This window comes from Zingiber officinale, chromosome 3A (assembly GCF_018446385.1).
Source record: "Zingiber officinale cultivar Zhangliang chromosome 3A, Zo_v1.1, whole genome shotgun sequence".
In the NCBI taxonomy this organism is placed as follows: Eukaryota; Viridiplantae; Streptophyta; class Magnoliopsida; order Zingiberales; family Zingiberaceae; genus Zingiber; species Zingiber officinale.
In genome coordinates, this window is record NC_055990.1 from 104,325,187 (window position 1) to 104,344,008 (window position 18,822).

Genomic DNA, 18,822 nt, shown 5'->3' on the forward strand with positions numbered 1-18,822 from the left:
CTTTGGCATAATTCATTGTAAAATGCACCCAACAGAAAGATAGCATTACGTGGACCTTTCGGTAGAAGATTTCTCAAAACCACTGATAGCAATTGTTGCATTAAAACATGACAATCATGAGATTTCAACCCAATAAGCTTACACTCTTCTATAGAAACACAATTACCAATATTTGAGCTATATCCATCAGGTAACTTTATTTTTTTCAACCTAGAGCAAAACACATTCATTTCTTTTTTAGACAATGTGTACGGTGCAGCAGGCAAATGATATTTATTTTTCTCCTTTTTCTTGAGGATGTAATTCTTCTCTGATTTTAAGTGTACTAAATCTTTGCGAGCATTCACACCATCTTTGGATTTGTTTTTCAAATTTAACAATGTGCCTATGATATTCTCACAGACATTCTTTTCAACATGCATCACATCTAAGTTATGACGTAGCAAGAGGCCCTAAAGGTAAACATCAATACATTTCATAGTGTTAGTTCACAAAATTTCTAAAAATTTAGGAACAAAAAATAACAAATTTGTAAAAACTAATGAACAGAGTTCAAATTAACTTACACTCCAATATGGCAAATCGAAAAAATTGACTTTTTCTTCCACTGCTGAACTGATTTTTGTTCTTCCTTTGAACTATCGTGCTTTTTTCTCTTTTTCCTCAAAGTGTTGATAGTCACACCCTTTTTCTTTTTACCCCAATCATTTTCAATATCTTTCAATGCATTGAAAATTTCTAACCCATTCAAAGGTCTAGGTTTCCCTTTACTCTCTTTTTTCCCATTAAACCACTTCTTTTTCTGACGAAATGGATGATTAGAAGCAAGATATCTCCTATGACCTAAGTATGCAAACTTTCTACTAAATTTGAGCCACATAGAACATATGTCTTCACCACATATTGGGCAAGCGAGTTTCCCTTTTGTGGCGCATCCAGCTAAGTTTCCATAAGCTGGAAAATCATTGATCGTCCACATCAAAATAGCCTTCAGATTGAACATTGATTTACTAAATGCATCATACGCCTCCACACCTCTATCCCATAACTCCTTTGAATCCTCCACAAGCGGTTGCAAGTATACATCTATATCATTTCCAGGTTGTTTCGGACCTGGAATCAGTAATGTCAACATAAGATTTTCCTTTGTCATGCACATCAATGGAGGAAGGTTATAATTGACCAAAATAATGGGCCAACAATACGCCTCCACACCTCTATCCCATAACTCCTTTGAATCCTCCACAAGCGGTTGCAAGTATACATCTATATCATTTCCAGGTTGTTTCGGACCTGGAATCAGTAATGTCAACATAAGATTTTCCTTTGTCATGCACATCAATGGAGGAAGGTTATAATTGACCAAAATAATGGGCCAACAACTATATCTAGAACTAAGGTTGCCAAAAGGGTTGAATCCATCGATTGCAAGACCAAGGTGGAGATTTCTGGGATCAGATGTAAAATCTGGCCACTTATGCTCTATTGTATCCCAAGCTACTGAATCAATTGGATGACGCATCATATGATCTTGACTTTTGTGGTTCGAGTGCCAAATCAACTCTTCAGCCTTTTCTTTTGATTTAAACATCCTTTTCAATCTTGGTATCACTGGAAAATATCGTAGGACCTTTTCAGGAACTCCTTTACAAACTTTGGTGGTGACTTTGTCTATCTTCCATCTTGAGGAACCACATTTTGGACATGAGTCCAGATCTTTAAGCTCCTTTCTAAATAAACAACAATCATTTGGGCAAGCATGAATCTTCTCATATCCTAAATCAAATGGTTTTAATAACTTTCTCATCGCGTAAACAGTTTCTGGAAGTGTGTTGTTTTTTGGAAGCATGTCAACTAAGATCGTAAGGAGCTCATTGAAACTAGTGTATGTGTGACCATTAGTAGACTTGTAATTGTATAGTGTGACAACTGCCGATAATTTAGTGTAAGTTGTACAACTAGGAAAAAGAGGAGTTTCTGCATCTTCTAATAAATCATCAAACTCATAAGCTTTTGCCTCAGATATAATGTGTCCAACCATTTCTTCCGGCACAAAACATCCTTATATAAGTTATATGTCTCTCTACTTTCATCCTCTTTCTGAACTCCTCTTGGACTATCTTCACCTTCAGATTGTGAGTTATTAGTTTCACCGTGGAAGACTCAAGTAGTGTAAGTAGGATCGAACCCCTTAATAATTAAGTGGTCATACACTTGGTCAAATTTCATATACTTCTTATTTTTACAATGCTTGCAAGGACATAAGATTACTTCACGTATTTTTGCATAGTCCCTAGCTTGTGCAATAAATTTTTTTTACCCCTTCTTCATACTCTGGTACAAGCCTTGAAGGGAGATGCATCCATTCCTTATCCATAATTTTCTTTCCCAAAATATTCCTAACATGTTTATAAACAAAACATTACTTAATCAATACAAAAACTTAAATATAAAAATTGATTCCTACATCATTATTTTTTAAACTAAGAAAACATTAAATTTCAATATTGTATTTACTGTCATGTTAAAGTAATATTAACACAATTGATAAATAATGCAGTTACAACTACGCAAGCATATATGCAAATTGACAAATATCTTTTTGCTAAGATTAATGCATGAAAATACAATGTAATTAAGAATTTTTCGAATTTGATTAAAATATAAAATACTGAAAACAAATTAAGTGACATAAGTGACCTCATATATAGCATCTCATGAAGCAAAATAAAAATAAATCAGAAACATAGGAAAATTATTGCACATGAAGTTACACATGATGCTTCTAAATAAATGAGAAGAATAAAAAAATTATTAAAATTAGGTTTTAGCACATAATATATTATGATTAAGTAATGAATATCATATTTATTAATATGATTAAATAAAGGGAGATTTGGACCATTGCTAATTCACAGATATCTAGTTCTCTCTTGAACAATTATAAAGTTTGCTTTTTGAAGAGGCTATCTCTTTGAGCACTTCTTGCATCCGTAAGTAAATACTAATGTCTGAGGAAGAACTTACTAAGAATGAAAACAATGGAAAAGTAGAACCAAATAGAAAAAAAAAATTCTAGGCATCCAAAAGGAAAAGCAGAACCAAACACATAATTGTGCCTATAAATTCAGAGAAAATTTAAGCACAAAACACTTACAAGAATATAAGTTACCACAGTATATATCTTGAGGCAAGGAATTGGTCTAGAGGGTGGCTGTGGAGATGAGGAGGCGACAAAGGGCGTGACCTACGGAGGTGGGGAGGCAACGACGATTTATCGATGATGCGACAGGGACAGATTTAGAGTCTTTGCAGAGATGATGAGAGGCGGCGATCTTGAGACGGCGAAGATTTCTTGAGGGAGTGGATGCGGAGATGAGGAGGCGCTGCAAAGATGAGGAAGCGACAGAATCGCTGGCTACCGAGATGAGGAGGCGGCGAGGTCTCGATAGTGTGGGAGAGAAGGCTTCAATGGTGTGGGAGAGAAGGTCTCGAAGAGGAGGGACGATGGGAGAAACCTCTTTCGGGAGGAAGTTTGACGGGCGACGCCGGATGTGCGAAGAGTTTGGGAATCGGAAATTAAAGAATAAAAGGAAAAAATAATTATGAGAATGTGGAATTAATATTACGCAAGGTAAAAAAAAATATAAAATTGATTATATTACTGTTTCTTACGCTGTTAATAATAACTTATCATATTAACAGCATGCTACTTTTGCTGTTAATAATAACTTATCATATTAACAGCATGCTACTTTTGCACGCTGTTATTATTATTAACTATTCACAGCATACATTAAAATGCATGTCGTTAATAATATATTATTAACGGTGTGCTTTTAATGCGCGTTGTTAATACCTTTTTTTATTTCAAAGTGCATACTATTAACAGCGCACATCAACATGCATGCCGTTAATAATACTATTAACGGCATGCTTTTAATGTACGCTGTTAATAGCACACTGCGAAAAGTAATTTTTGTTGTAGTGCGTGTGTTGGTGTCGATCCACCGACAGTAGTCTAATATAGTCAAGTAGTAGCACAGCAATACCACGAAGATGGAGTAGTCGGACGGTCAAGAATAAGCGTCGAAAAGTGTTATTAAAACTCCTGGTCGACCCCTCCTTTTAAACATAGTTGGAGACGCCTCCAATAGTTCAAGGCGCCTATTTGATCGAAAGGCTTTGGTCTTTATCTGCGTGAGGGTGCCTCCATCACCTCTAAAGGGCCTCCAATATGCTCTGAGTCGCCTCCAGTCCACTATGAAGCACCTCCTCATAGAGGAACTTTATCTTCAAAACTTATTTGCGCGACGGCGCCTCCGCCCTGTCCATGACACCTTCAATTAGCTCTGAGGCACCTCCAGTCAATTCTAAGGTGCCTCAAGCACTGTTCATCGAAGACTAAATTTTTCACTTTACTCCTGTAAAATACATTAATCCAAATAACAAAAGCTAACCTGCAAAATAAAGTTAGTACATTAAAAATAAGATGAAATAAAATTATTAATTAGATCCTGTCTTACCAAGTTCAGGATCTAGTCATGATTTCTAATTATACTTCCAAAATAGATCTAAGTTGGGTCAACGCCTACAGTCCCACTGGTGCTCGTCCTCATTAGATATCTTTCCTCCAGTACTTACCATACTTATCAATTGTAGACTTAATTCTTGACCCACCATGTCTTCCTATCAGATGTCTCATCTGGACTTCAACCAGTTGTTAGGTCTCACAGATCCAACTAGACTTCATAACAGATATCAACCTATCTGGGTTTCCTACCAGTTATCAGGTCCTCTGGACTTAACGAGACTTCAGCCTAGTGTCATGTCTCATCAAGTTTTTTAGTCTTGCACACTTGATAAACAAATTAGAATACAACGACTAATTTTAACCATTTGTTATAGATTAAAACACCTGAATTTTATTATTAATGTTGACTGCACCAACAAGTTTAACTTCTAGGAAAACATTAAACAGAGAAGTCATTTTTCCACCTAAAGTAATAATCATTTTAATATAGTATACACTAATTTTTTATAGCACACAGAACCCACCCTCATTGGTATTAAATAATGTGATGGAATTGAGGCGTCTTTGATTGCAATTTTATATTTTCCAGCTATGTAAGAGAGTGTTTGAGAGAGCTTTTGTTTATTTAAAAGTGATTTTTATAGAGATTATTTTAAAGTTAATGAGAAGTAAAAGTATGGAGTGTTTGAAAATAGAAGACAAAAGTTAATACAAAGTAAAGTTGGATTGTTTGATGAATAAATGCTTCCAACCTTAATTTTTAGTTAAATGACAACAATATCCTTAAACTATATAAATTAATCTGTTTTAATTATCTAAATATAATTTTGATACACTATTTACTTATATAATTATTATTATATTTTAAATATTGTATCAAAATTATTTTTTTATAATGAAAAAATATATAAAAATAATAAAAATAAAAATAAAAAGTGACAAATTTTATATAAATACATAAAAATATGTATAAAAATTCTATAAATACAAATTATATAAAAATATAAAATATTATTTAAAAATAAATATCGTAGAAGTGTGGTGACAATTATATAAATTAATAAATTTATTAAGGTAAAAAATATAGTGATAATTATATAAAATGATAAATTTATTAAGGACATAAATGTCAACTTTTAATTTAATTATAAATAATAAAGTAGAAGAAAGAAAAAAATAACAAATTCTTGCTTTTTTGCTTTTGAAAAAAAGTTACAAAAATTAAAGTAAAAGTTTACATTCACAAACATTCAAAAATACTTCCATGTAATTAGAATATAAGAAACATTTAGAAGAAGCTCTATCAAATACTCCCTAAATATGTTTAGGGATTATTAGGTCTATTTATAGTAATTGAAATAACAAATAAATATTTACTTTGTCAATAGGAATTTGAAAAAAAAAATTATTAATGATATATTTATTTTTTAATAATAAACATTTAAAGTTTGTGTAAGCATGTTTCTATATTATTAAGGCTATTTATACAAACTAAAGTCACAAATAAATATTCACTTTGGTTGAATCAAACATCTAAAGTTTGTTTAAGCATATGACATGCATTTAAAAAGAAATATTAATAATATATAGTATCGCATTTCTATAATTTTTTATTTATTCAAATTTTGCACACGTGAATAAACATCTACCATTAATTGACAATTAGGGTATTAAATTAGCTAAATCCTTCTGCCTCGGGCGGCTCCCCTGTCGCGGCACTCCGGCGTCGCAGGCAAGCTCTGCTGCATGCGCAGCTGCTCATAGAACCCCTTGATGAAGGCCTCCGCCTGAAGGTCCACCCGTCCACAGTCCGCCTCCCCATCCTCCCTCGCCGGAAACGGCGTGTCCGTTATCCTCAACCTCCCCGCCACCGGGCTCTGCCAGAACAGAGTCGCCGGCGACTCCGCCGCGCTCACCAGCGTCTCGAACTCCAAGGCCAACGCCTCCGCCGAAGCAGCGGCGGTCCGGTCTCCTCTCCGCCTTCCGGGGAGAAGCTTGGAGTGGAAGAAAGAAACAGGGGAGGGGGTGCTGCTGCAGCTGAACTCCACGTCGTCGCGGCGGTGGAAGGATAAACTCAGTGGATCCACCGGAAATATTCCCGAGTCAGGGCGGCGGTGGTGTTCGAGCAATAACTTTGTGATGGCTTTTCCGGCCAGCTTCCCGCGCATGAGGAGGAGGTGGACCTCCATTAACACCCTGTGCTTGCAGAAGCCTTTCCTGATCATGCCGCAGGCGGCGCAGATCACGTCCCACACCCGCCTCGCCAGCGAGGCGTCCATTTCAATCCCAGACGGTTTCTCTGAAAGATCTCGCCGGCGATCACCGACCAGTCGTCTTGCCGAATGAAGGAGGGGAAGAGCAGCGCAGGCATTTAAAGAGGACGAACGCTGTGCGGGTTGTGTGATAGGAAGGAAGGAAAACAAGTAAACACGAATAAAGAAAAGGGAAAAAGAATAGAAGAAAGTAAGAAACAGCTGTTTTCCTGACTGGAGTGAGGAAGCCTTTTTACTTAGACAGCTAAAGGGTTGAACTTAGCCCCTTGCTTTCATTGGACACGGCTCTTCTTTTGTTTTTTTTTTTTTTGTCCTTGCAAAAAACCTAGACGAACGAGCCTTGGGCGATCCAATGTTAGGTGTATAATGGATAATTAAGGAACTAAATTTAAATTTCATCTATAATATATTGTTAGGAATTTTTTTCTCCAATGAAAAACAGATAAGTCTAACAATGAAAGTCATTTGGATAAGTTTTCATACCAGCGCTAATTTATTTTAATAATCGATAAATTTTTTTATATAAAATTAAATTGATCATTTTTTATATTAATCTGTTTAAAAAATTGAACATCTGAATTAAAAACAAAATTAACGTTGTGCGGGTTATGTGATAGGAAGGAAGGGAAACAAGTAAACACACTAAAAAAGGGAACAAATAAAAGGAGAACCAGCTGTTCATCACGGGTGATTACTTCAGTGGCTTGGTGAAGTTTTATTACTTAACCACTAAGGCACCCACCCCTTGGCTTTCCTTGGACGGCTCCTCTCTCCTAATCACTTTTTTTTTTTATCTCTTTTCACTAACTAAAGTGGGCTTGTTTACTAATACTTCTTTTGAATGTGGCAGTGAACGAGTTAAATAGTTAAATTTGAAGAACTTATCGTTAAAGTGTAGACGTTTCAAGTTGAGATGATGAATAGTTCGAAATTAAGCACCAAAGGAGTTAAACTAAACTAAACTTTGTGGTGTTAAACTTGTAATTGAGTCCAGCTTTGCCGAGTATATAAAAAATTAAACTATTGAAATAATTGTTTAAGTTTAACTTGAGTTTTTTTTTATGAGCTTGAGTTTGATTCAAACTTGATTTAAACTTAGTTCAAATTTGAAATTTGAGCTTGATTTATTTAGATATTGTTGAATTCTCAATTTACGTTGGTTAGATTGTTTGAAAGTTTTACATTTTAAGTTTATTTGGTTGGCTATTGAGCTTGATAATATAAATTTATTTGTTTAATTTGAAAATTTATTTATTTATTATGTTATAAGAGTTTTATTGATAAATATGATTCACAAATATTGTTTATGAATATTATTCACGAATATTATTTATGAACGTTATTCACAAATATTGTTCATGCAAAAGGTTACTGTGATAAGATAAAATATCACTGTGATTTACATGTCTATCTCTTACTATGAGACCGACGATATTAGGTCATTTGGGATGAGCGGTATCATATTTTTATTCCAATGAATATTATTCAAGAATATTGTTTATGAACATTGTTCTTAAATATTAACAAGCTGAACATATATATTTTTAAACTTATTCATTTAGTTTAATAAATTATTTTGTAAACCAACATAAGTAAACTTTTACTAAATTACTTACTAAACTTATTGATAAACCTAAAGGACGAATGAGATTTTTCAAATTACTAAAGTAAGATAAGACGACGCATATGCGTCTTATAACATGATCTCAACCGTTTATTTAAGAGATAAGGTATATAAATACCTCTCTTTATTTTATATATTTTCATTATGTTGTTTTCCTTTTTATATATACTAGTTATCGTACACACGCGTTGCGTGTAGTATAATACATGGAAATCACATTGATCATTTATAATGAAATTATATTAATTAATGCATTTTAGCATTAAAATACTAAAGTAGAGTCATTAAGGTAAAGTATCTACTTTTAAAAATCTGAATTATTTGGGTCTTTGAAAATCCGAATTGTTTGAATTTCAACAAAATCAAAAATTAATTATTTGGGTAAGATTCATCAGACCCCCTATAAAAAAATTAATTTAATTTAATATTATACTTAGTAAAAAAACTAAGAAAAGTATATTTTTTAACATTATCGGCCTAAAATATTTATAGAACCTTTTTTGATCATAGTGTTGTCAATTCTAAGATGTGGGACTAAAGAGAACTATATATTTTTTTTTTATATAAAACAACCAGAGAAAATTAATGATGAAAAAAATTCATAATAATATGCCGCAGCTGAGTCTCGAACTCTAGATCGATTGTTTCGCTTGTGGAATTACTAATAAATCTTGGAATTATTTTTAGTGTGAATAGAAAAAAGGATATTAACGTAAATTCATTTTAGGCTTCACCAAAATTAGTTAGTAAAGTGGGGAGATTTTTAATAAAATAGTAAGATATATATATATATATATATATAAACCAAATATATTTCTTTAAAAAAATCATCTTTTTAAATAAAAGTAAACTTAAAAAAATAATATTCAGAATATTTTCTATTTATTGCCTTTTATAATTCTCATTGTTGAAATTGCTTTATATTTCGTACTGGCCATCATTCACAAGAGCCCATGATTTGACCCAGAGGCCCATTTGAGCCCATTAATCCCACGATCTAGGGTTTCCGTATAAATTCATCTCGAACGCTTCGTAACACCTCTCTCTCTCCTGCCACCACGGTCGTGTCGCTTGCCGTGAGCTCGGCCCTTCCACAGCGAAGAAGGAACCAAAATGGCGGATTCGAAGGCGGTCACAATCAGGACAAGGAAGTTCATGACCAATCGACTCCTCTCCAGGAAGCAATTCGTCAGTTTTTTCTTCCTTAAAATTCTAGTTCATTTTTTTTTTTTTTGTGCGTGAAGGCGAACTTATTCACGGTTTAATATGATTTTTTGGATTCTAGGTCATCGATGTGCTTCACCCAGGAAGAGCCAATGTCTCAAAGGTGGCGTTTTTAATTTTCGGGACTTTGTTTTGAGTTTTCTCGATCTGTTGTTTTTATTTGGATTGGATATGGTGTAGGCAGAATTGAAGGAGAAGCTGGGGCACCTGTATGAAGTTAAAGATTCGAACACCATTTTCGTGTTCAAGTTCAGGACGCACTTCGGAGGAGGGAAGTCAACTGGTTTTGGTTTGATCTATGATACAGTTGAAAATGCAAAGAAGTATGAGCCCAAATACAGGCTCATCCGGGTATGTGTTCATTAACTCCACTTCATTCTTGTTCATAATCTTATTTAATACTTGTTAGTTTGCTGTCGAAGATGTATACTGATTATGATCAAGTATTTTGAATTTTAAACCTTTCATAAATTACTCTATGTTTTAGTTTGTAATCAAGATTCAGAATTCCTCGTTACTGATTCCTCTACAAAGTCATTAATCTGTGAATTTGATTAGTTAGTTAATATTGGAAAAATAACAAAAAATGATAGAAATGTTGTGGTGGATTGACTGATTGATATGAATTCCTTTGTGTGTAATAGTCTTTAGTAAAAGTTTTCTTCACCATTTAGAAAATTTTCATTGTTTGGAAATAATTCTTAGTGAAAATCCAATAGCATTCTTCTTTCATGTTATGGTTTCAATTTCCTCATCTGGAATATGAGGGTGGTTATAATTGTTATTGTCGAAGTATTTCAAGGGATTTAGGCTTTTAGGTAGTCGGTTCATTACTTAGCACCTAGAAGGCGCCTAGGCAGGCGATTTTAAGTAGAAATTTAAATTAAGGATAACAGATATTAATGTATGTATGTATAAACATTGTATCATTAATCAACTGGAACAAGTTTAAAGGGTAGTCCGGTGCATGAAGCTCATGTCAATGTAGGGCTCCGAGGAAGGGTTAGACCACATTGTGTCTATTGTATGCAGCCTTACTTTGCATTTTGCAAGAAATTGATTCTGCGACTCGAATCCGTGACCTCTAGGTCACATAACAACAACTTTATTGAAGCATGTTTTCAATTACAAATAAATAAGTTACTTTGACTTGTTTTTGACCACCTAGACATTCTGCATAGGATCCTTTTTAAAATGCTCCAATTAGCTATTGGGCAAAGAAGTCCCTTGGTGAAACTGCTAAGGAAGCCGCTTTTTAAAATTGGAAATTATTATAAGATCTTAATTCCAAGGTTTCTTTATTATCCAAATCAATTGTGGTTGGATTTTCATATTCTGTTTGTGGAATTTTGGTATTCTAAATCTCGTTGCTTGTTTTCCAACCATAGGAACAAAATAGGAATCGTGTAGATAATGGGATTATAATTCAAATTGGATTATAATTCAAATTGGATTATAATTCAAATTTTACAAAACCTTACAATTCGAAAGATTCTATTTTGATCCAAACTAATATCAAATCATATTAGAATTGTATAACGTTCTGATGAAATTGCTTTTCATTCAGTTCCTGCTCAACCCTTGTTATATAATAAAATTGTAGCATTGGCTAATTAAATTATATCATAGTAACAAATTTTCAGATTTGTGCAAGATTTGGTTCTTTTTTTCTGGGAAAATTACTCTTGATATAAATTTCATATTCTATATATATATATATATATATATATATATATTATGGAGAAAGCTTGTAAAGATTGTAAGGTCATCCTTGGAGAAAGTTTAATTACCCAACATAGGTTAGTAGTGTTGGATATACGTCTCAAATATAGTATCAATAGAAAGAAAATATATATGACTCCTAGAATTAAGTAGTGGAAGTTAAAGGATGGGAAGCGAAATATATTTAAGGAGAAGGTAGGAATACAAACATTACGTGAAATATAAGGTGATTCTAATATGACATGGAATAAGATGGTATCAAAGTTGAAAATAGTAGCTAAAAGTATACTTAGTGAGTCAAAGGGATATACACCACTAAGTAAAGAATTTTGGTGGTGGAATGAGAATGTGAAGGAAAAAGAATAGCTTATAAAGAACTATATATTTGTAAGAACGAGGAAAACTTTAAAAAATATACAATAGCCAAGAAAAAGCTAAAAGAATAATAAATGAAGTAAAGAATGAAATTTTTGAACGATTATATTAAAAATTGGGTACAAGAGAAGGAGAAAGAAACATTTATAGAATAACTAAAGTGAGAGAAAGGAAGACAAGAGATCTTATCAAATAAAATGTATTAAAGATGAATATAATAGGGTACTAGTAAACGATAGAGAAATAAAAGAGTGGTGGAAGAAGTATTTTCATCAACTTTTTAATAAAGATTTTAGTGATCAACTTAATTTAGATAATTTAAGTAGGTCAAATGAGCATAGAAATTTAAATTTTTTATCGTAAAATTCAAACTTCAGAAGTAGAACAAGATTTAAATGGGATGCACAATGGAAAAGTTGTTGGACCAAATGATATTTTGATAGAGGTATGGAAGTGTATAGGAAACAAGGTTTTGAATGACTTACAAAATTATTTAATATGATATTGAAAATGAAAAAAATGTCCGATCAATGAAGGATAAGTATTTTTGTTCCCTTATATAAGAACAAGGGAGATGCACAAAATTGTGCAAATTATCAAGGTATTAAAGTAATGAGTCATACCATAAAATTTTGGAGAAAAGTAATAGAAAAAAGATTAAAAAAAGAGACTACGGTGTCTGAAAATTAATTTGGGTTCATGCCTGAAAGATCGACAATAGAAGCTATACATCTTCTTACACAATTAATTGAAAAATATCTGGAGCAAAAATAAGATATACACATGGTATTCACTTAGAAAAAACGTATGATAGAATCCAAGGGAAATTATATGGAGAATTCTAGAAAAGAAAGATTAGTATAACATATATTGAAGTAATTAAAGATATGTGCGAGGATGTAACGACTGGAGTAAAAACTTCATGCGGAATAACTTAAACATTTCCAATAAAAATAGGGTTACGTCAAGGATCAACTCTAAGTCTCTATCCTTTTACACTAATTTATGGATGAACTCACTGCACACATTCAAGACATAGTACCGCAGTATATGTTGTTTGTAGATGATATTATTTTGGTATATGAGACATGTGAAGGAGTAAATACTAAATTAGAATTTTTGTGGGAAATACTAGAAGGGAAATGTTTTAGGCTTAGTAGAATAAAGACGGAATATATGGAATTTAAGTTTAGCAATATTAGACATAACGAGATAATTATTAAGATAGGAGATGACGAGTTGTCCGAAATCAAGAGTCTTAGATATTTAGGATCATTTTGATTTTTGTAAAATTATGGAGGGATTGAGAGAAATTTCTTACATAGAATACAAACAGGATGGTTGAAATGGAGTAGAACGTCGAGATGTTATGTGACCGTAAAATATCTCTAAAACATAAAGGAAAGTTCTACAAAATCAGCTAGATATGCTATGCTATATGGAGCTGAATGTTGGACTATGACTCGAGCACATGAGCGGAAGATGAGTGTTGCAGAGATGAGAATATTAAGATGGATTGTGTAAACATATGAGGATGGACAAAATAAAAAATGAGAGTATTAGAGAAAAAGTCAGAAGTTACATATATTGAGGAAAAACACGAATAGATATGTTTAAGATGGTATAGACATGTATCTAAATCAATAAATGTTCCATTTAGGCGATGTGAAACTATGATAAACACGTATATAAAACGAGAAAGAGAAAGACAAAAAAAAAGTTGGTTAGTAACAATAAAACAAGATAAAATTTATTTAAGTGCAGATGATGATATAGTTTGAGATAGAGCTCAATGATGTAAAATGATAGATATAGTTGATCCTACCTAGTGGGATAAGGTTTTGTTGTTGTGATGGTGGTGGTGGTGTATATATTCATTATCAGACAATCTATTGTGTGTTTGTATTAAATTAGCTATAATTCCCTAATTATATTTATGTATCAACATTAATTCATAATAATACTAAATGAAGTTCTAATTGATATTTTCATTTGCAAGCATCCTATGTGAATGTGCCAGGCATTTTATCAAACACAACAGCATCCATCACCATGATAAAAGAAAACTTTAAAAAATATCTATAGCAAAAGATCATGCACATAGACATTAAACACAATTACACAAATAATCAGGGGAAATGTGAAAAAATGATGCGAGATCGAAAGGAGAGGAGGATCATCACAAGTCGATATCCTTTTTTTTTTTTGATGAAACACAATTCGATATCCTTAATGTTAGGTGAGGTGAAGTGGCTTGTCGGAGCTAGCATGGATTGGGTCGAGAGGCTCTGTAATGACCAGTACCAACAGCCATTTACCATTGGGATCTAGTTTAAATTAGTGATGAATCAAGGTTCATAAAATAAATGCATTTAAATCAAAAAACATGCGTTCTTAAACTAGTGTTGTCTTGATATACCACACTGAATCAAATTTATGCAAAACCAACTCGCATAAGAAAAAATAGCCATGCTTATGAATCTTAGAACCCCATGATTCTTCACTTAGCAAGGAAGAAGAAAGCATACCTGACTCATTCCTAATAAATTAACAAAGTAAATTTTAAAGATAATTTCTCTCTCTAGATCCCTTTTGCGAGAGAACCCCCCTATCGCCATTGATTCTGTACCTACCCACGTAGAGTTTCTTTTGACATTTTGTATCTCTTGGTAGAATGGGCTTGCCACAAAAGTGGAGAAATCAAGGAAGCAGATGAAGGAAAGGAAGAACAGGACAAAGAAAATTCGCGGTGTCAAGAAGGTGAGCTAAATGTAATCGCCATTTAAGATTTCAACGAATTATAAGACTGCTTACCATCATAATCTATCATTTTCAGACAAAGGCTGGTGATGCTGCCAAGGCTGGAAAGAAGAAGTGAGCTAAATCCACTTTACTACTGTTGTATTGTTCGCTTGAAGTTATTCGCAAATATTCTCGTTGCATTCTAAGCCTCAGATTGTGGAACATTTTATGCGCCTTTTAGTTTAGAGTTGTGAGGTTTTTTCTTACTTTGGACAAGAATTTTAGAATTCTGACAGTCATTTACTATGAAAAAGCCTTATTTACCTTGATCTAAGTCGGTTTGAACAAATTTACCAACCTTGTTCGTAGATAATATTTGGAATTGTTGGTACTAAATCTTCTTTACATCATGAAGAGATTCTAGGATTAGATTAAGGGAGGATAAGAGAGCTTTGATGAAGCATCCTTCAACAACCATGGACCAAGTTAGATGTCTCTTTCCTGTTTACTTCCTCTTTCCGAGCATCTATTGTTTCCTTTCGGTTTACTTGTTTCCTTTGTGTTTCCACCCTTGTAAACATGACTAAAATTGTTACATAACTGAGGGGGTTGCAAGTGCCTGGAAGCTACAGTGTGAATCACCGAGCAGCAGCAATGAACTTTAGGGGGTCCCCGCCAAGTTGGATTCATCATGTGCTCAATGAACCTTTCTTTCTCCTAAAACGTGCTATTTATCATTATTTTAGTACAAGCCATCCCCTCAAATATTTTAGGGTAAAATTCAAGAGTGCTCCTAATTGCGGTAGCCATGGAGTAGTTACTATAATATGATGGAAAAGTAGTCGATCTAATTTGGTCAAAAATTTATATGTAGAGTATTTTTATATTAATTTTTTATAAGTTTGATTAAAATTATTTAAATTTAATTAAAATCATTTTTTGAGTGCCTTTAAACCTTCAATATTCTCAAAGTGCATACTAAAATTTGCCACTTAACTACTAACACTATCAATTCTCTAATGGAAAACCTAAAGATTAGTACAAGCCATGCTAGTTTTCCTCTAATAGAAAAATTTTAAGGTCTTTGCTCTTCACCTTTCTAACTACAAATACTACTCATTCTTCCGCAAGAGAATAACAAATGCGTGCCATATGTCAATAGTTAACAAGAAAAATGATGCTTATCTTTAGATGAAGGATATCGATATGTGTATGGGGTTTAAATGGTGGTCCATCGATGGAATAGCAATAGTGGTGGTGATGATGGTAGCATGGATTAGGTCGAAAAGGAAAGGAGAGATGATGATGGATGAGAATGGTTGGAAGATCTTGTTTCCATCATGCAAGTGGTAGTTAGGAGTTTCTTTGCAAGTATTTTAGAAAGGGTCGGTCCCTCGATGATAATTCAATGATCTCATAAGGAAAAGCATTCCTTAAATTTGTTTTAAAAATATTCTTAATTTTCACCTTTAAATGAATAAAATGATTGATTTAATAAAAAAATTAATTTAAATATGCTTTTAAATAGGAATAAAAGGACATTCATAATTATTCATATTATTAAAATATTAAAAGTGTGTTCATGTGCTTCATTTATTTAAAATATTCTTTTATAGTCTATTTTAAGCCGGAGATATATTATTCTAAGGTGTAAATTATTTTGATCAAAGTTATTTGGGCAAAAATTAAAAAGGGGTGCTCCTTTTTCAAAAAAATAAAGAAATAAATAAATAAAAGGAGGCTTCATAAGATATTTAATTTTCAAAATACCCACATTCCATTACTATTGTAGTAACTACTCATAATTATTATAATATGTAGAAATTATTTTATAGTTGTTATAATATGTAAAAGTTACTATGTAATTTTTACAATATGTTTAAGATTTAGAGTTTATGTTTTAATTTGATTAAAGTAAAATAGATGATATTTTATATTGTAGCAACTACCAGTAGCTACTATACTCATAGTTAAATCTTAAACTCTAAAATTTAAACTCTAAAATTTTAAACTCTACACTATTATATCAAATTATTCTTTATTAATTTGATCAAAATTATTTAAATTTTATCAAAATTATTTTAAAATAGTTATATAGAAACTACTAAATAGCTATTATAATACTATAATAGTATTGTATTAGATGTTATATATTGTAATAGTTATAAAATAACTTCTACACTTTATAGTAGTTGGTCGTAAATACTATAATAAAATTTAAAATAAAGAACAATATTGCAGCACTTACTTGAAAGCTTCCACACTGTTATTTTAATTTGAGGATAAAATCAGATAATTTGAGGATAAAATAATCTGATGGGATGCCCTTAATTTTTTTTTAAGAAATGCATATTCAATGTTTTTTCTCATTTGGATCCTCTTTTGATTTTTACCCAAGTTATTTTAAAGTGGATAAAAAGTATTTTTTAAAATATTAAATTATAAAAAGGGTGTTATTTTAATATTTTTAATATAAAAAATCATCTAACTATAAGATCTTTTTTTTCATTATTCTTTATTATGCATAAAATTTTTTCTAAAGAGATAAACTTGAATTCGACTTGTAGAAATCAAAGTGTACCTCTTAGACCTCACACAATCTTTAGTGGAAGTGAAATGATTAGCCCACCGCCAACTAGAACAAAACACTATTAATCAATAAAAAGGAAAAAAAAAAGTTATGCTTAATTAATTAGTTACGCATGGATCTTGCCAAATCATTCACTCCTCGAAGCAAATTAAAATAAAATTAAGATGGTAATTAGAAATTAATATATAGATTTTATTTATTGGATGGATCTACGCATGTACTTAAAGAGTGGCTTAAAATTTAGGGCATAAGATCACGATCTTGCTTCATAAGAAGGCACGAGAAGCACGTGAGAAAAAGGAAGTGGCCGTTGTCGGACACGTTTCACGTTCTTAATGGACAGGAGGAGAGGCGGGGAGATCCAGTAAACCGCTCCGTAGCTGCATTGACAGCTGGACGATGACGGCGGCGGCAGCGGCGGCTGTCTCACCATAAATAAATGGCTGCCGTTAAAGAGACGGTGGAGATTTTGGATCGTAAAAAATTCGTGAATTGATCGAGGAGCCCATGTAGATTTGATTTTTTTTTTTCAAATCACCTACTGTATTTTGATCATTTGCAAAGGACGCGTTGATTTGTGTGAGCTTCCCGTTTTATCAAGCTGAATCGATTTAAATTTAAATAATAAAATAATCGAGCTGAGTCACTCGAACTTAAAATAAATCAAGTTTTTAAAATGATCGTTCAAATTTGACTTAGTTTATTTTTTATAAGCTTGAGCTTGTTTAAAATTTGATTTGAACTTGACTCGTTTAGATATTATCAGGCTTTCAATTCAAGGTGGCAAAAAGACGAATACGCTCGCCCCCATTGCCCCTGCCAACCCGTCTCAGGGTCAACACGAAGAAGGTAAATCACGGGCGGTTACTAGCATTTGGAATAGTGACTAGCACATAAGGGAGATATTTACCTCGGCTTTGTCCCGATTCGAACTTCAGATCTCATGATAGCAACACCTCATGCGCTAACCATTAGACCCATCCGAGGAGACTATCGAGCTTTCAATTCAAGTTTGGCTTGAGCGTAGTTCGAGCTTAGCTTGAACTTGATTTGAGTTTGGTTTGTTTAGATTTTATCAAGTTCTTAATTCATACTTGTTTGATTGTTTAAAACTTTTAGTTGTTTGATTGGTTATTGAGCTTGATAATTTAAACTTATTTATTTATTTATTTTATTATTTATAACATATTGAAAAAATTTTTATTAATGAATATGGTTCGTAAACATTGTTCATGAATATTATTCACAAACATTAATGACCACATATGTGTTCAAGCTTGTTTGTTTAGTTTAACGAGTTATTCAAGTATATTAAACGAACATAAACAAACTTTTATCAAGTCGAACATAAAATTTGTTCACGAGCGTTTGGTTCATTTACAATTCTATATCTTGCTCCTTTTCTCTCCTCGTGTACATGTGATCTCATCACATCTTCAACTCTCTTCCCGCTGTGTAACATTGAGTTCCGTATTTATCATACTACTTTTTGCTATTATATCACAATGTCATCTTGAACGTGACGTGAAATAAATAATGGATGATACGGTTAGATTCCTTACCGTCTTAAAAATTCATGAGACCTGAAATAAGTTCAATCGGGTCTATCTAAATCAATTAATGAGTTTCAGTAAAATATACTAATGAACTTAGACATATCTGATTTGATTTATTTCAAGTCTTGTGAATTTTTAAAATTATAAGGAGCTTAACAGTCTCCATTACTTATTTTGACCTA

General features: G+C 32.5%; 2 protein-coding genes across 2 annotated transcripts; one reads left to right on the forward strand and one right to left on the reverse strand.

Moving 5' to 3' along the window:
- Nucleotides 1-6,119: 6,119 nt before the first annotated feature.
- LOC122053930 lies at nt 6,120-6,894 on the reverse strand. The gene has a single exon (XM_042615834.1). The coding sequence runs from the start codon at nt 6,811-6,813 to the stop codon at nt 6,214-6,216; it is 600 nt and encodes a 199-aa protein (XP_042471768.1). The 5' UTR covers nt 6,814-6,894; the 3' UTR covers nt 6,120-6,213.
- A 2,561-nt stretch (nt 6,895-9,455) lies between these two features.
- Nucleotides 9,456-14,828, forward strand: LOC122052208 (40S ribosomal protein S24-1-like). Its single transcript, XM_042613626.1, has 5 exons — nt 9,456-9,619; nt 9,717-9,758; nt 9,836-10,006; nt 14,426-14,512; nt 14,589-14,828. The coding sequence occupies exons 1-5, from the start codon at nt 9,545-9,547 to the stop codon at nt 14,628-14,630; spliced, it is 417 nt and encodes a 138-aa protein (XP_042469560.1). The 5' UTR covers nt 9,456-9,544; the 3' UTR covers nt 14,631-14,828.
- The last annotated feature ends 3,994 nt before the right edge of the window (nt 14,829-18,822 follow it).